The 19794-nt window shown below is 40.3% G+C and overlaps 1 protein-coding gene across 4 annotated transcripts in view; it reads right to left on the bottom strand.

Annotated features, from left to right (window-relative positions):
- The window catches only part of lrp8 (low density lipoprotein receptor-related protein 8, apolipoprotein e receptor), a 176839-nt gene extending 158473 nt beyond the window's left edge, over window positions 1-18366 (bottom strand). For 3 of the 4 annotated variants that reach the window (XM_034881052.1, XM_034881053.1, XM_034881050.1), the window contains exons 1-2: window positions 18103-18365; window positions 16747-16872 (exon numbers count right to left, since the gene is read on the bottom strand). In XM_034881052.1, the coding sequence (XP_034736943.1) occupies window positions 16747-16872; window positions 18103-18169 (193 nt within the window). In that variant the 5' untranslated portion in view covers window positions 18170-18365. Of the gene's footprint in view, window positions 1-16746; window positions 16873-18102 lie in introns of all 4 variants that reach the window. The other variant, XM_034881051.1, reaches the window with a different exon arrangement.
- Window positions 18367-19794: the final 1428 nt, after the last annotated feature.

Genomic DNA, 19794 nt, shown 5'->3' with positions numbered 1-19794 from the left:
CACACACACACACACACACACACACACACACTACTGTGACCATCTGGGAAAACAGGAAGGAAAGCACTGATCTCATTAAAAAAAACTTTGACTGTACCCCCCCCATCCGCCTCCACCAAGCACCGCCGTCTGCAGGTTGATGTCATTTACCAAGTGAAGTATTAATGTGGCCTTCATTGAAATCAATTAGCCGGGGGTTGCTAACTTTGATCATCATAGATTCTCAGGAGACTTGGTGCTAATGTTGTGAATTAGGATCAACAGCACAGACTTACAAAACATGCACATGCACACCATGTGGTTTTCTGCTATTGCTTTTTGCATTAGCAACTTATAGATCTCACCCGTGTTTGCATTATTTACCTCTAGCAAACAAAGCATTACACAGGGAGTGCAACAGAAGAAAACATTGGAACAGACAGGTGACAAATAAAAGTGGCTGTTAGTAAAGCAGCATGTTGTGATTTTGCCAAGTGACCTGAGATCAGAAATGACTGCCGTCGGCCAACAGGCTCCGCCAATAAAAATTGCAGAACATTGCCAAATGACAAAAACACCTTACACATACAAAACATGCAGTATGTACATGTATTTGTAATGTGCGTAATAACTGACAGAACTAGTTCTGAATTAAATTACCATTTGAGTGAAAAGGGGTTCCATTTTGACAATCAACTTTTATTAAAATGTAAATTTCTATTTAAAACATTACAGAGAATATTGTTTTTCACCTTATCAAAAGGTGTTTCCTATCACTGTCTATTAAATATATCAGGGTTTTGGAGTGCTGGTCAGATAAATCAATCCATTTGAAGACGGTTACCATGGGCCATTTTAAAACCTTTTCTAGGAGAAGAGCAAAATATAGATATCAATCTGAAAATGAGGATAAAATGGGGACCTTTAAGTATGATGAGCTGCACTTGTATTGATTGTGTTTGGTTCCCAGAGAAAGAAAAGCTTGCAAAAAGATTTATCAGTAACTATCGGGCACATTCATTTTGATGGACAAGTCCATCTTCTTGAGCTGCTATATAGATGTCTCCTCCCTCCACACTCATTCACCATCTCTTCAATCCCCCAAACACATATTAAAGGAGACTGAATCCATTTTATCTGCAAAACTGCTGCTTATATTCTCTTGCTTTTTTTCCTCCATGTTATTCTCTTGTTATACTTACCTCGCTCAACTTCATTTTTAAATCAACTCAAACTTTTAAGTTCGGCAAGTAAAAAAACATCAACAAAAAACCTCTGGGTTCTTTAACTGGTGCAAGAGTGTCTTGATTAGAAATGGATCAGTATGTCTTTAGTGTGCTCAGATGAAAACATTTCAAGTGTCTTTGAAGTTTGGGAAAAAACAAACTTGTGTTCAGATGGCCAAATAGACACAATCACCCTCTCGATGTTTCTTAACATCGCAAAAACATCCTTAAAAGCAGGGTTGGTAATGTTGAAAAGCATCTCCTCGGGGCTCCGTCTAACATCCCCCCTTCCCCCCCGCCCCCAACCGATCTTTTTCAGAGCCCATAAATTATTTATTTGAAACAATATAGAAAAAGTGTATATTGGAAATATTGACCAACCCTGTCTTTAAAGGGGAAGGCATCATGTAATGGCATCTAACAAATTAAATTATGGGTAAATGAGGTTGAAGCTTTCTTTATAGGAAGACCTTGTGCCATTTCAAAATTCATGACTTTCAGAAGGAGCTAGAAGTGAACAGACGTAATCAGGCAAACTTTAAGGGGTCTTAATTACAGAAGGCCACCTGGCACTGTCTTTCCCTCGCTCAGCCCTTCAGTGGCAGTACAAACTGTAAAATAATTACAATTATTCGGCACTTACTGTAGGATTTGAACTCCTGTAGAGTTATGTCTGAGGACAAGAATAAAACTTGAAAGAGAGAAATTAGGTGGTGCCGAATCACATTGTAAGGAGGATTTGTCTTCCCGTTAACCAGGAACTTGCACCTCCACGTCAAAATTGATTTTTTTAGTGCGTTTTTACGTTGTTTTTTCTGTTTTTTTGGTCACTTTTTCTATGCTTTTGGCGTTGTTGTTTTTTTAAACCTGAGCTGGTTTATCAATAGGTTTTACAATTATTTGTAAGTTTTTAGTTAACACGGCAAAAATTATGAATAATTTTGACTTATAGTAAAGATCAGAGGATGTTGAGTGGATCATAGATGGGTACATGTCCAGATACTGTTTTGAAACCCTTACAAAAAAACAATTCAAATTCTTTAAGATTAAATAAAACAGTTTGACCCGAGGACAACACAAAGATTAAATGGACAGTAATTGTGTTGGACTTCCTATGGCATGAAAGAACTCTATTGGTATCGATTAATACAATTTCTTTGCAGGATCAAATGTCATAATCTGTAATCTCTTCTGTCGCCCTCATGTTCTATCTGTACTTCTGTCAAACAATTACACACAGCCACCTGTTCAAGTAGCCGCTCAAGTGAAAAGAAAGCCCTTGAGCACTGTGGAAAAGACACTTGGTCATCTTAGGAGAACAAAGGGCTGCCTGCTTTGATTGTGACTCGCCTTTACTCACCACTTTCTTTCAAAGCCGGGGGATCAATACTTTTTCTCAAATAAAGAGGATAGTGTCTTTGCCCACAAAAAAACCTTTCACTTTGGTTTTTTGGGAGTAGGGGTGGACCACTCTGACAAAAAGACACAATCTGTTGTCAGAGTCCTCAAATTACATTTAAGGTGTAAAATCATGAACTGAAGTCTTACTTCTAATTTCCACAGGTTACAGAACGGCTGCAGATCGGCTCCGCTGCATGTCGGCTTCGTGCTCCGCCGTCCATCAACAACCACCAGGTCCGGATTTGTTGCGGAATGGCTGCGGCCATCACTGACAGGGGAAGTCTCGAGGACCCACGAGATCTCGCAAATTCATGTAGAATAGAACCCCCAAAACAACGGTTTGTTTCCATCCAGAGGAGTAAAGGGGAAAAAACTGTACTGTGTTCTGTAGTACAGGGAAATATGATCCACCGTGAGCACAGTTTATTTTATTTTGAAAATTAACTTGATGTTTTATATTGTTTCTGTGCTTGACTTCCAGTCCCTCACTATCTGTCGTGTGCTGACTTGCTGCGGAGCTCTCTGGCATCCGTTAAAAATAGAAGCTCTGCGTATCTGGGACGCAGCTGGGACGGAGTCGGAACGCAGCAGTTCCACAGTCAGTGAAAATACACTTATTGACTTTAATAGAAACCTAATGACTCCGCCGCCATTCCGGAGCGGATCCGCAGCTGTTTCGCAACCGGTGGAAATTAGGAGTTATATGGGGGAGACCATGTAGTATAGTCGGCTGATCAGCAGCGTCTAATACCCACACCAGGTGAGCACCGGGGTGTCACCCTTTGAATCAAGCGTTACTGTAGGAAGTAGCCAAAATGTGCAATGTAAAGTGACAAATCAAAACCAACTACATCCTGATAGTGCCAAGGTTTATAAAGCTGTCTGATGATTCCTAAAGGCATCATCACCCACAGAAAACTGGACCTAGGCCACATTGTGTTGGCTAAAAGAGGTGGAATAAAGCCAATAAAGGAAGTAAGTGTGTGTTTGTGTGTGTGTGTGTGTGTGTGTGTGTGTGTGTGTGTGTGTGTGTGTGTGTGTGTGTGTGTGTGTTTGGAATAGGGTCTGGTTTGCAAGTGCCATTTAACATAATTCTAGAAGCAGCATTCTGTATATTTCTAGTTTGGAACAAAAAAAATTTCTGTAAGCTCGGCGTTTGAGAAAAAGATACTACCAAACTATTTTACTCTTTTTAAATCACCTTTTAAGTCATTAGTTTATAAAAGCATGAAGCTCATCATTTCAATTTTTTGAGATACTTAGGGGTGGAATTTCTAATGGAACAGTTTTTATAGCAGAGAAAGCAAAGGTTAAGCATGTCTGTTGAAACCCAAGTGTCAAAGTACTGTGTAAGTCTTGAATATCTCCGACGTGTCACCTTGGAGGCCAAATAGGCCCACATCAAAGACTTTAGACTCCCCAGTTTTGGAAGGTACATGAAATTGCGTGATTTACTTTAGATTTTTACTTGCGGGGCTTTTAACATATAGTTTGGGGATTTAGTGGTAGTTGCACCTGAGCGCAGCGGGCATAGCAAAGTGGAAATTCATGGGCAACAAGGCATGAATACTTGCAGATGGGACACGGCAGCCGGGGATTCACCCCTTGACTAGTCTTTCTGGCTGAACAAATCATCTCACAATTTTGGTTGCCTTTATGGTCCGACAGTCACTGCTTCACCCAGCAAGTATTTTTAGTAATATTATCTTACCAAAAATCGAATCTACCTAGTTTACAATGGGCAAATACAATTATATTATTTATTATTTTAGCCACACAATTACTGACTACTACAGATCAGAAGCTCAGGAAACAGACAACACATTAGAAAGGGGAAATGAATTGCGATGCCACATAATATAGCAAAACTAAAAGATAATGCCAAGAAAATAATGGAGCTGATTACACAAGACACTTGTGTCAGAGTTTGCGCCACGCTGCTCCGGGTGAAAGACAGGGCCCAAAGTCTCTAAGCGAGAGCACAGCATAGGCTATGATATAATATGCCTTTGAGCAACATGGAGAAACTTTGTGAAACCAAACAAAAGCTACAGTTCTTTTGTATAAAGCTGGTTATTCAGTTATGAGTAGGCTACATCAAAGAAAATGTCACGGTATTCATTCTTCAACCTGCTACAGCAGCCAAGAATATGCTAAAGTGTATGTGTGTTTGTGTGTGTGTGTGTGTGTGTGTGTGTGTGTGTGTGTGTGTGTGTATTCATTTAATCATCTTAAACCATGGAGACCTGTCCATTGCAAACAAACACCAAAAGCAACATGAGCATACAAACAAAAAGGCTTCAGTACATCCTTTTTCTCATGGACAATTATATGTAACATAAATGTGTTTACATGTAGACACAGCTTTAAAAAGCTTATGAAAATTCAAAGGTCTGTGTAAAAGAAGAAAGAAAATGTATATAAATGTAATAATTCTTGCAAAGAGCATTGAACATAACAGATAATGCAGATGTTGCATGCAAGGTCACAGCACTGCTAATTATACTCACACACACACACACACACAAACACACACACACACACACACACACACAAAACGAATTGCCAATGCATTTTTTCAAGAGTGTGTGTGTGCGTGTGTGTGTGTGTAGCACTATCCTCTCTTCTTCCTGCTAAAGCCCAGTGTATCATGTTAAAGCCAATCATTTGCTGCTTCATGTAATGACAGTAAACCTCAGAGACCTGATGCAAAACAAAACACCACAAGCAACATGAGCATAGAAACAAAAAGGCTTCAGGACATCTCTTAAATATTATGTGTTAATGTTAAATACAGATACAGCTGTATAAATGAGAAGGAACATGTGTGTGATATTTCCTGCAAAGAGAACATAACAGATAATATTAACCACACACACACACACACACACACACACACACACACACACACACACACACACACACACACACACACACACACACACACACACACACACACACACACACACACACACACACACACACACACACACACACACACACACACACACACACACACACACACACACACACACACACACACACACAATTGCCATTGCATCTTTTCAAGTGTGTGTGCGCGACAGAGGGCCTCTCAGGCCCCATTGAGAAGGTGTCACCCTGCTTCCAAACATTCAAGCGCTACTGCAACGACACATAATAGAGTGTGGGGGTGGAAGCCAAAGAGAGAGAAGGTCTTCATTGGTTAAAGACCCTGTGAACACACGCCAGCAAAGAAGAAAGCCAGAAAAGAGACCTCGAAGAGGCAAGGATGGAGGAAGAGGACCGAGCAGGAAAGGAGATCTGATGAGAAAAAAGGCCTCTCCTTCGCCACGGTAACAAGCACGGCAGATAGAATCTCATTCCTCCCACCAGAATCTCTCTATATTTGGCTCATCCACGCAACGTTGCATCTTTAAACTGAGAGGTGAAAGCTTTGCAAAGCAGCAAACATCCAAAATAGCTGAAGTACGTTTTGAATGTGAATGCATCCTGAGGGACTCCTGTTGCTGTTCCAACCACTACAGCGCATCAGCTTTTTACTTCTAACACACTTCCAGTAATCCTTTGGAGAAGCACGTTTTAATCAGAAGTTTTAGAGGATAATCAGAACAGAAGGGGTTTCATTTATTTCTCCTTAACCCTCATGTTGTCCGTTTTCCATCAATGTTCTTTTTAATTACCCAAAATAACATGATTGATTCCAAACAACGCTCTTTGGCAAGTACAAATCTCTACTTTCATTACATTTGGGGTGTCTTATTCAATTGTATAGCATTTGGAGAAAAAAAATTGAAGGGGTTTTGAAATAGTATTGAGTAAAAGTTGACATATCCCAGTCTATGATTATCCATCAACCTACATTCCTTTAATTTTAGTCTAAATAATTCTTAATTTCTGCTTCTCTAACTCAAACATTAGGTATCATTTCCTATATATGGTTTATTGACCCTAAATTCCAAAAATAACTCTAAAACTAAAGTTAATAAATTAGTGTTACATAGTGTTACAAAAGGGACAAAACGTTATAAAATGTTAAAAACATCTATTAAAAAGCATCAACAAAAGGGTTAACTGTCATCATTTTGATGGGAGGACAACACAAGGGTTAAAACAGCAGTGCAAAATGTGGTCCTAACCTTTGATTCCTTTACTATTTCCTCACCCTTTATTTCCCAGCCCCAGCCCCATCATGTTGACAGTGTCAGTGTGTGTAGTAAGGAATAAAGCCCTCTGCAGGTAAAAGTGTTACATTAGCATTATGTAAATACATTATTACATCTATCTCCAAAACATAGGCTCTGTGTGTGAGAATGTGTGTCACACCAGCCTTTTTTCTGATAACAGGTATTACTGAGCACTAGCTGTATCATCAAAAAGTGCCCCCCCCCCCCCCCCTCCAAAATCCTGCAACGAATGACAAGGAAAATCCCCTCAAGGTAAAAGACTCGTTCCCAAGCTTAGCAGCTGGCAAGGCACATGTATGATGGAATTACGTTTTGTGTATGTGTGTGTGTGGGATTTGTGTGTGTGTGTGTGTGTGTGTGTGTAATCTACATCAAAATCGTCATTCAAACGCCAGCTGGGGGAAAGGGGACAAGAGCAATAGAGCGAGAAAGTGTAAAATAAAGACTAAACGGTGTAGGACAGGGAGAAACATTAGAGAGAAATACATAAAAATGTCTTGAGCATGTTAACTCAATGTTCTAAAATGTCTAATACTCAAGTTCCTTTTTCTTCAGATTATGTCCTCGATTAAGTGATTAAAGATCTTAGGTCACTTAAAGTCGAGCCTAAACTATCAAAATATTTCTTTAAAAGACAGTGACTATGACATGTATATATATATACCCCAATGATTTTTACTTTAAAAAGCAAAAAAGCAGAAAATCCTCCAATTTCAGAAGCTGTAAAAAACAAATATTTGGTATTTGTGTGTGGTTAATAAGTGTTAAGAATGAATTTGTTATCACAATTGTCAAAGATTCAATTTTTGACAGTCAACTAGTTAATTCATTGACAAAATGATTTAGCATAACTCCCAAGACTTCAACTGATGCATATGCAGGAGCCAGGTCAGTTCTGCCGGTTTAGATTAATTAAAAAAAGTTCCAATCTTCCAGGCACCTTCTACCACTGACCATGTGCTTTGGTATTTGTACACGTACAAACTTCGAATGTATCTAACATTAGCCTCAAAAGCTATTGGAGATTGCTACAATTTGTTGATGCAAAATTGCAATAGCAAAAGGGTGATGGAAAGAAATTAAATCACGTTTAAATAGCCGTTTAACTTTGTTGACAAAAAGGCCAAAAAGCTTCTCACTTTGACAATCCAAACATGACGTGATTGGGAACGACTTCTTTATTTTCACTATGATAGCTAATACATACACTACTTAACTGTCTGTAACTAATGCATTTAGAAGACTAAAAGCTCTGCATTTTAGTTTTGGCTTATCAACCTTAAACTGCTCAGTTTTAATTATTAAAACTTTTAGCATCTGCATCAGATAGTGTTTTCTGCCTAATGATGCAGATGATAATAGTGGGATATCCAAGTTGATACACACTTTGTGAGACATTTTTCCCTTTTTTGTCCCCTTAAAGCCTCTTTCCATCTGCCTTCTCTCAGCAAGAGCTGGGCCATAAAATAGAGTTTCACCCATCTGAAAACAAACAAAACAAAAAGACACAAATTCTTACCAATGTGCACAAACACACAGGTACACGGACCAAATTTGCCAGAACCTTAAATCCCACTTTTACTAAACGGATTTCCTGCTTCACCTCCACGTTGGGGGCGGAAAATTTTATTTGACAAGAGACAGCAGAGCAGGGTCGGATGTAATGAATCAAACTGAACAAACCAGCAGTTGGTTCTTTAGCCGAGGACAAAGACTGAGATGAGGGGGAAGAGAAAAGCTAGACAATACAAGAGGAGTACAATTGAGAGCAACAGAGCAAAATAAATGTTGACAAAACAAGCAAATCAAAGACAAATGAAGAGAAAAAGCAGAGTATAAAGTAAGAAGTGAAAGTGGACAAAAACAGAGCAATAGCAATTGGAATAAGAGAAAATGAGGCAACATCATCATTAAAGGGATTCACACGCAACTCTCTTTTCTCCACCTTGTAACTTCCATGTACAACTTTTCATGAAAACTTTTGACATGCAGCACTCAGGGGCCCTATCGCGGTGTCAGCCCAGCAGACTGGTATTAGCAGCCATGTTTTACTCATCAGCATTCTTAGTTGTCGTTTCATACGCCGCTCCCTGACTTAGACATACCAGGCGACGGAGCGCAAGGTGAAAAACAGGATTACAGCAAATGTAAATAATAAAATGGAGGCACATGAAGATATTCAGTTAATCTGAGCTGGGGATTAATGCCACGATACCCTGTCAGACACGGCTGTGTTGGGTGGGGGGTGTGGGGGTAACAACAGTGCAACAACACAAGCACAAAGAGACACACACACACACACACACACACAAATAAACAAACAAACAGCGGGGAATTAGGATTGGAGTGTTATCGGACTTAATAAGTGACTTTGCAGCAGAGCATAGCAGACAAACAACACAAGGTAATCGGTTAAAAACTGATGAGCTAATTCTGACAGAACATACAGAAGGGAGTAGGGTACTGTTTACAGAATGGGAGAGAGACAGAGAGAGAGAGAGCAGGAGAGAAAGAACAAGAATTAACAAACTACTTCAATAAAGAGAGGAGTATCACTTTTCAGGCTATCAGCATCCTCCTCCTTTATTCTTTAGCAGAACAAAGTCTTTCCCAGTAGGACACCTCTCACAAACTTACTCCAACTAACTCGCTCCTTCCCTCTCTGTCCCCCGTGTGTTTCACCTTGAATAATCTTTAACCTTCTATTACTTTTCTCTATCGTTCATCAGGCTAGACACAGTTATTTAAAGCAATAAATCTCACTCTCAATTATGTTCAGGGTCAGCCACCTTGTTTCTCAGTTGAAAGTAAAGGCTTTAACTTTTTTTAAAGAACACCTTGACTGCCTGTGACACCAGGACTATATTTGGATGTCAGCTGCACTTTTTGGAAAAATGTGGATGTGAACATGTGATATTCAGTTGCTCAAATATTTTTTTTGTTTTTTAAGTTTTCTTTTTAAACCCAACAATGAAATATTATCACTTTATAAAGTTTATATAGCAAATACGTTGGCAAACAATTGGGCTTTACATGTCCAGCAGACATGGAGTAGAGTTTCTGGCCACCTGATAAATGTATGCCCGATAGCTCTGATTTTGGTCTCCACCAAGTCCTGAGGGCTCTATAGCAACTAAATGCTCCCCCACATTCACTAGCTAGTTGCCGACCTTGTCGGTCTGCCTTTTTGTGCTGAGAAGGTAGCGTAAAGTGGGTCTATAACTGACAACAGCTGCCTGCTGTGTCTGCAAATGACGAAGTCGAGAGCAGTGAGCATGAGCCAAAACTGTAACCGTAAAGTTGCAGAAATAAAAGCCCAAATAATGAGCTAAAACAAGCTGAAGGGCACCTTAAAGCTGAAGGGGACTCCACAGTTTGGTCATAATTCCCTGTGGGTTCCTCTCACATTACACATTCACGCAGGTCTTAGTTAGTATTATTTGAGGTGTTACTCTCCGTTGATGTAAGCTGTAATTTCTGCTATCAGCAAAAAAGAAAACTTGGCATCATTCCAGCTTAACAACTAATGACTGGTACATTGGAATATTTTTTGGAAAAATACATTGTGTTCCAAGATACTTTTAAACTGTTGCGCAATGACTTTAAACCTTCCCTCAAGGTCACCATCCCAAACCTACGCATTAACTCAATATTTAAGCTATAAACACTATTGCCTTCCTGATTAGATGCTTACTAGTTTCCCCCATAAATAACCAGTAGTTGAGTTTTAAGAAAAGCTTGTTGTGAAAAAATGCCCTTATTTTGAAAAAAGCAATGAGGGGAGACGAACTAAGAGAGAGAGAGAGAGCGAGAGAGAGAGAGAGAGAGAGAGAGAGGACGATGCAACGGTGTTTTTGTATTAATGGATCAACATACACAAAAAAAGAGAAATGGGTCCTCGGGCAGAGGCAACCTCACTAGTTCTTCCTCTATGCTTTCTCTGACAACACACACACACACACACACACACATCCCTCACAGTGCAGAATCTCACCCACTGAGACACTCACTAATTGGATTAGAAGTATGCAGATGGACAGTGCAGTGACAGTCTCACTTTGTCTCTCTAACACTCTCACAGTGTCTGCTTTCTCCTTGTAGCTTTGCAGCATTTTAAACCCTTGCCTTCATTTCAATACAAAGCCATTACTCCAAAAGGTTTGGGCAACGACAGAGAGGAGTAACAAATGCAGAAAGTGGGAGACAAAAAGGGAAGAGGTAGAAAGTGGGCAAAAATGAGTGAGAGAGATGACCACATAGATGGCCATTTAGTGAGAGAGAGCAAACACCTCCTGCAAGCACTGACCTCAGCTAAAATTACCTTGCTGCTGTTTTGCACCGCTGCACCCAACAAATATTCAGCACACCAGGTATTGTTAGCTTGTACAGCATGATACAGTGTCTGACAAAAGGTGGTGCCCTACCATATTTTGGGCTTGTCACCCGTCAGGCTGGAAATGGTGCATGTGTCCACTTGAATATCTTTAAAATTCAATCTTCAGTCAGGGAATACATTATGGACTGCACTGTTTTTAGGGATGAGGGGCCAGGTGGCAGTCTTACCCTGTAATGTGTCAACAAAGGAACAGAGGGGACTAGATTTAAAAAAAAAAAAATAAGAAGCCTGATGTTTTATTAATAATGATTAATAAAACATCTTGTTTTAATGTATTGGTGTGTAGATTGTTGCATTAATGTGAAGATAGACTGTGTGTGTGTGTATATATATATATATATATATATATATATATATATATATATATATAAAACATTTTTTATATACAGTTTTTTTTTTTTATGATTTTTTTCCCCCTCTATTTCAGAGTGACAGTTGATAGACAGGAAAGGTGCGAGAGAGATGGTGGATGGCACACAGCAAAGGACCCAGCCTACATGGGGCGCATGCTCTTACTGGGTCAGCTAGAGCTCGTCCCTGCCAGTTTTTATTTTTGATACTGTTTTTACAGTTTTACGAACTTTAGTCATTTCTTTTCTTCAGTGATATGTGTTTTGTCATGTGTTTGTAAAAATGCTTTCTCTCTGCACACAAAGTTGGCCAGATGAAACCCACAGACATACTTGCTTGCACAGGCACACACAAGTCCCACAGTGCCTCGGTAGTCACGGAGCACAGCAGTGGGTTTCTTTCTCTGGAGACCATAGCACAGCATCTGTGTACACTCCTCACATATATATGCACGCGCATGCACACACAACACTATGTCCTTAGTCCAATAGAGAAAAGCAAATGATGTGTGGAAATGCTATGTGCTTGTGTGTATGATTGTTAATAGATATATGCGTGTATGTGTGTTTGAAGGAGTTAGACACAGCAGAATAGAAATACAAATGCTCAGAAAGCATTACCGAGTATAAATATGATCATGGTGTGTTGAAACCCTCAGGTCAGCCCAGTCTGTGTGTGCAATTGATTAAGCTACTGGTCTCTTTGTCCTCATACTCCCATTAACAGTCTGACCCCAGCTTTGCTACGGCGAGCAGTGTGTATATGTGTTATGTGTGTCAGCAGGTGACCAAAATGTGTTTCTATGAGCCTATCAGTACAATGCCTTTAATGCCTGAAGCGCTTCTCTGTAGTCTCCACACACACACACACACAGACACACACACACGGCGTGAAATGTGTTGTGATGTCTCCTCTATGGGAAGCTGCAGAGGAGACGCTCCCCTTCTCAGACCTGCTCAGACTCATTGTCCTGCTGGTACACCCAAACACACATACACACACATGGGTACACTAAGCTCAAAAATAACTTTCTTCCCACCCTTATGTATTCTCTTTCCATCCCCTTGTGTGTAACTGTTGTGAACAGTAGGGTTTCAGAGTTCATTGAGGGGTTAGGATTCAGAATTTGTTCCCATCGTAAAACTTAACATGTATTTTAGCTCTGTGTATATCATTTCCAGCCACTGCGAATAACTCATATTTTTATTATTGGCCAATTGATTGCTCCTTTTTTTAAAGTGTCAAAATACTCACACAATGTAATGCCCCTCACAATCTTCCTATTGCTTCGTACCAGCAATCAAACGCTGACAAATATTCAAAAAACTATAATGTAAAACAAAGAAAAGCAACAAATCCCTACATTTGTGAAGATGTAACCAGCCAATATTTGGCATTTTCTGTTGGATTAATGTCTTACCTCAATCAACTCAATGATTAAATGACAAACAGTTGCACCACCAATCACCACGACTGATTTCTGGGTTCTATGTTTGCTAATATATAATTCTTGCACAGTGTTTTTACAGTGCAGTGTGACCAAGGCCGTTTGGAGGATTAGACTGTACAGCGATATGAGAGAAAGAGAGAGAGAACAATTGAAAGCTAACATGAGGTTCAGATATGAGATGATTTTGCAGTGGCACTTTGGATTAGGCATGTTTAAATCCACTTAAATCCGCTGTAAAAATGATAAGGCCTTTTTTCTGTATATTCTGCAACCAAAATATAGGTCATACAGAGTCGTGCAGCGATAGAGAGTTACCATGTGTATGCATACATGTATGTGGACATGTATGCAGGAGTGTTGTGTTCACAACAAAGAAAGCACATGCATGCACAAAAGCCCCACGACCACCACTTGACTGTCTCCCAGGGCAACAAGAGCAAAAACTACCAAGAGGCATGTTAAGAATGGAGGAGGAGAGGAGCAGGAGGAAGAAGAGAGAAAAGAATGAGAGACGAAGGCACAAAAGACAACCAAATCTGCCAAGACTTATTGTAATATAGCTGCTAGGGGGAGAATGCTATAGGGTTAATCCCTGCACTGTGAGACTTGTGCGTGTGAACAGAGAACTAGATCGGTGAAATGACTACTGACTAAAAAGGCGCACGGTAATATGCGTCATCCAAACACAAGCAAACGGTTATGCCTGGCCCGGTTGTGACAGGTATAAAAAAAAAAAAATTGTTTATATGTAAATAGGCTATACAATCTATTTCTTAACTGCTAATTAACTTAACTTGTTAGTCCTAAAAACTTACTAACTAGCCAGCGAGTTGCATTTTAAGCTTGTCTTTTTTCTGCTTGTGGAGAGTTACATGACACATGAAACTATACTGATGAGGACCAGCAAGTTTAATTGGTCGTCAGAGAGAATACCAAGCAGACACACAGCTGACAACCTGCACGCTACACACACGCCGCGAGAAATGTTAGCATGAAATGTATCATTATAAAAAAGGGTAAATATAACAATTTATTTTGATATAGATTTGAGTTCTAGCCCTATTTGGAGACAATTGACAGCTTTTGCATTATAGACATTGTGTATATTAATTTTGAACAGTCAGAAGCAAAGACCAATGACAGCCAAGTGAGTGTTACAGCCATCCAATCAGGTGTTAGGAGGATGCTTAGCAAATGAAAGCAATGTCATACATTTTATGTACAGCCTACTTTAAATGACAGCTGTTCCAAGCCCATTTAGCTTTGCGACACAACCATTAGTGAAGCAAAACTTGTTGGCTTTGCTAGGCTAACCTTATTTTCTTTATGTGTATGTCATATCTCCTTCTCCAATAATTCTCCCCTTTCCTTATGAGCTTGGCCCTACACTTTTCTGTTCCTCTCAATCAAATCTATCCTAGAACTGGGCAATATATTGGTATTATTTTAATATTGTGATTAGAGACCAGATATCTTAGATTTTGGATATTGTAGTATTATAATATGGAATAAGTCTTATTCCTGGTTTTAAAGGCTATATTACAGTACAGTGATGTCATTTTCTGAACGTATCAGACTGTAACTGTTCTATTATTTTCCTTTACCCACTTAGTCATTATATCCACATTACTGATGATTATTTATCAAAAATCTCATTCTGTAAAAAAGAAATTGTGAAAGCAACAATAGTCAACACTAGAATATTGTTGCGGTATCAACAGAGGTATTTTGTCAGAAATATTGTGATATTTAATTTTTCTCCGGATCGCCCAGCCCTAATCTATCCCATCTTTTCTGGTCCGCCCTCACCTCCTAAACCGCTTCCTCCTTTCCGCTGAGCTCTGCTGGGGATTTGGGGTTTTGGGGAGGGGGCACAGTGGCAGTGCTGGCACCTGTTCTAAGAGCTGGCAAGCTGCCAGCCACTGAGCATCACTCCGGCAACCAGAATCATGCTATTGGATTTAATTTCAACCAACCTGTCAGCTGATGCTCTTTGTGGGCGTAAGACGGGTGGGCATAGCTTCTATGGCACTCGCACTGCCAAGGTGCCAACAGGAGATTTAAGAAAGGGTGAGGAAAGCCCCCTTTAGTGGGGAAGTGAGCCAGTTTTTTTAGAAAGAAGCACCCAACTTTCAACACAGGCAGAGGGGCTGAAGCACTCAAAGAATAGTGAGTGTGAGGTGGGTAGGAAGAAGCAGGAGCAAAGGATGAAGGTAGCAAAAGGGGGAATGAGGCACAGCAAGAGGTAAAAAGTAGATAAAGGTAGAGACTGAGCTAGGGAAGAGATTGAGAGATTGTCGGAAGAGCCAAAGAGGAAAGCATAACCCCATTTGAAACTTAGAGGAAATGTAGCAAGCAAAAGAGTGAGGTGAGAAGACATTTCTGCCACAGACAAAGTGGCTCAGCTAACAGAACAGTCTGTTACTTTATGGCTTAAGTACCATTTTCACATTCTCTTTGAGCAAGTCTCCACATACCACACCTGTTAGAACTAAGGAGAGCTAATTAAAATCTAATTCCACTTCCATTGAGTATTGCCCGCTAAATATCCAATAATCCCCATCAGTCTCTGCAGTGAATGAGACGTGCTTGTAAATGTCACGGCATTCATCCAGGGAATTCCCAAGACATTCAGCGGCCACCATCATGGTGGGCGTGCGAGATGAGAGAATCATGGGTTTGGCTTGCTGGTCCCCAAGATAAGCAATGAATCAATTGGCCGCTAATACAACCACTCAAGCAATTAGTACCATGACAAATGCATAAGCGATGATCACTCGGCTGGTTGTCCAAGCAATTTCCTGAACAGAACAGAGTCAGATAAACCGGAATTGCTACTACGGGTCTTCTTTTTTTTTTTCACACATTCTTGGAAGGACAATAAACAATATTTGATTGCCCGATATCATTTATGTAATTCTGGATTTGAAACTGATTACAAACCACTCCTGCCCATAAAGCAGAGGCACCCTTGAGAACAAAAAAAGCAGCCAATTTATGATCAGTCATATCTGAGGGGCACAGCATTTGCTTTAGAGCATGTTGCGCTACTCAGCAGTGAGTTATCGTGACACATAACGCTGCAATTTGTTTATACTGTTTTAGATAGGACACCATCTGTGAAGCCATTATGTATCCAGACCATTTTGAGACAGTAAAGCAGGGTGAGCTAATAACAAGACTGACATTAATTCTAGAGTCACAGCATTGTAAGACTAACAATAATAAAAAATAATAGTTATAATAATGGTATAAAATGGCCCTGCTCTGAACCAGAGCGGCCACATCTCTCCCTGTATCAGAGGTTTTCTAAGGAAGTGAAATTATTAAGAAATTAGTAAAATTCCTGTAGCCATGTGAGCTGAATAATCCAGGATCAGCAGTTCCTGCACTGACGTCTGCCGACTAACAACTGAAAGGGAGAATCCAGAGGGGCCCAGAGCAAAATGATAAGCAGCTTATTCCCAGTATACCTTCCTTCAATCATAAGTTCCAATGTTGATTTAATCAGCTATCCACAGCATATACTTTTACCCAGTTACGTACCCGCTCATTTCAAATAGCTGAAGGCAGTATCATTATCACGGTGCCGAATGTGTGCCAAATAAATATATAGATCCTTCACGTTAAAAATGTTTGGGGGTCCTGTTTATAACATACATACTGTACAAGCAGGTTTTATTCAAGGTCCATGGGACGACAAGCAAGGGCATCACTGTGTTTATCCACCAAGGTAACAGACTTTGGGCTACTTACGGCAGTTCTCCTCGTCGCTGCTGTCTGAGCAATCATCATCATCATCACATCTCCACAGGGTCGGGATGCACCGTCCGTTCTTGCACTGAAACTGCCCGGTTTCACACTCCGACTCCGTAGTAGTTCCTGCGTTGTCATAGAAACAAAACAAGTTGTCACTTCTTCGGTTCGTTTAGTGATCAGAATGGGAATGTTGAATGAATGTGGATGTCAGATTAACAGAACGAGATTCCAAAATAACAATGAAAATGCAATGAAGTGATTTTAATTCTATTTAGAACAGTGACCTTCAACAGGGGAGTCCTTACAGTTAGTGCAAGGGGGCCCCCAAATTATGTAAAAATGTGTTTTCAAAAGTTAAAATGATTTGTCCCTTCCAGATGTTTAACTGATGATTAAAACATGATGCAAGATTAACATCCATTTCTTTTCATCCAATCTGCCCAATTTAACATGCAACTCAATTGTATATATTGTATGGGGTCCCTACTCATCTTGTATTTCAGCTAAGGGTCCTTGGGCTAAATCAGGGGTCTTCAAGACGTTGAAGACCCCTGATTTAGAACAATAGATACATGGTGGGGTAATTGAAAACTTGTATTGAAAACAGTCTGTGTAAGTCAAGACCAGCCTTGACTACTGACTGTTTACATGGCTGTTAGGTCAACTAGTACATTGCATCTCCACTTTTCATAATAGCCTAAAGAGATTACATAGGATACCTTTACTGCAATAAAGCAGGTAATTAGTTTAGTGCTTAGTAGTCTATTGTGGGCTGTAAAGTGTAGAGCTACAATTGCTCCAAATCTTCCAGTAGGCTAATGTGGGTAGGCCCCTCAAAAAACAACGGTAGTGTGTTTCTCTTCAATACAACATTCCCAGAACATGATTTACACTTTTCTAGTAATACAACGCTTGTGATGGGCTTGCTTGAGAGTGTCAATAGGCTTTGGTGCGAAGGTGACTGTCTACCCACCAGTGTCCTGCTGGCACTTTAACACAAAGATGCAAGGCAATATATATGTAAGCGTGCTTTGGTTGCAGCTTAACAAACACCAGACGTAGACCATGGCCACGGGCAGTCTTTACTCGCAATAGCACCAGCCTACTGCATCTGTACACGTGTTTGGTTGTGTCGATCTTTTCTTCCGTGTATATTGTCACCCCGTGACACCATTGGTCGCATTCACTGCGCGGACAAAGTGATCCAGGTGTGAGCCACGTCGCATGAACACAGATGTCTAAAGTCTCTGAAAGGCATTTTAGCTCAACATTTAGGAAGACGCGGACTGTATTGAGAGACAAGGCTTGTCCGTTTGTGATCACCTCCTTGCTGTGAGACAAGTGTCTGCTTACCTTTAGCGCAACGGAGCTCCATGAGTAACACATGTAATAGCACAAGCTTCCCGACTTCTGTCCACATCTTTAGATCCTGGGGGGGTCTACGGTTGTGTTCATGCAAGTGAAAAACCACTGACGGATCCCCGACCTCTCACTCGCTGTGACTGGGTGTTCCTCTCTCTGCCTCTGCTCCGGAGCGTGTGAATGTGTGTGAACGTGTGTGATCGGAGCGGCTCTCTCCTTCCTCTCTCCCCTCTCTCTGCCTCGGCTGCAGTTTGAATCAGTGACGCTTATGGGCGGGATATCTTATAGGATGGTGCATGTGTGCACCATCCTAAACTGTTTAAATGCTGTTGATTTGACTTAGATTTTATAAGACCAATCATTTTGGAGTGAATCTAAATCAAGTGACTGAAAACCTTTATGCTACTTCAAAAACTCAGAACAACCAAAAAAAACAACCAAACGGGAACGTTTCCGCTGGAGAACGTTACAGTTGGTTGGTTTTCTTAAAGTTTACAGAATTTATAACCCGGAGGGAACGTTCCCTAAACGTTAGTTTTTGGTTTGTTTCGAACAACTTTTAGAGAACCAAAAACTAACGTTCCCTAAACGTTCTGTGTTAGTGGGGGGGGGGGGGGGGGGGGGGGGGGGGGGGGGGAAGGTTAGAGTTACACATCCAATCGATTATTAAGCAGGAAATGCATATCCGCACATAGGCCTACTCTACTGCTGCTGAGTCAAATAGAGCTGGCCACCCAAACGTTTGTATTTCATGACTAGAATGAGAGTTTAAAAAGAAACTATCCAAAAATGAGCTTTGTTAAAAATATATTTCATCATTTTGGGACATGTTCACCTTCTTAGCTGAAGATGAACAAGAAGATCAATGCCACATCTGGGAACCTGTTAACTGACAAAATACAGCCAGAATAAACATCTTAGTTAGCTTAGCTTAACGCCTGGGCACTAGGAGAAGCAGCTAGGCTACTAAATAAAGTTTCAGTTTCGTTTTTTTTTTCTCATTATCTGACTTGTGCCACCTGCACGCTGTCATCTTGCTTTGCTGTCTCTTTTTAGACTATTCATGTAATTTGTTACATGAATTCCATTTTAATGTTAGATTAGGAATTGACATCACTAATCAAATGTGTTTGACACTAGCACTGCTGTTCTCATGCTTCAGCATCCTTTGTATCTGTTGCTATGGGAAACAACATCAGAGAAACAGGAGCACCACAGGCTTTCTTATGTTTTATCTACATTTGGTTTACAATTGCCTCATGCTGAAGCGTGTTTGTTTTTTTCTTCTTTTTTTTAGCTTTTACCTTAGGTTAATGTTGGTCCATGTCTTCTAAAGGTCCGTTAAAGGACGCTAATTAAACACTTGGATGACTGTCGTGGATGGATGAAAAAATCCATAAGCACTTCATGTGCCATATGTCCTCTGCAATGTGGGGCTGGCACATTTTTAGTGTGCTCAAATAATTATAATCATTCAGGCAGCCAATGACCATAATTTAATAAAATAAAGTTGGGGCATGTACAATTATATCTGCAGAGTTACCTAAAGGCGGTGAAGTTACCAAACAAGAATTTCAATTGAATGAAAAGTGTGTGCAATGGAAGGAAACAGGCAGGTCTGTACTGCTGTACTATGCAGAGTTCGGTTTTGATTTACTGCCGTTGAACATGGCTCATGTGCAT

The sequence above is a fragment of the Etheostoma cragini genome, chromosome 9, assembly GCF_013103735.1.
Source record: "Etheostoma cragini isolate CJK2018 chromosome 9, CSU_Ecrag_1.0, whole genome shotgun sequence".
In the NCBI taxonomy this organism is placed as follows: Eukaryota; Metazoa; Chordata; class Actinopteri; order Perciformes; family Percidae; genus Etheostoma; species Etheostoma cragini.
This window is presented reverse-complemented; position numbering and strand designations above follow the sequence as displayed.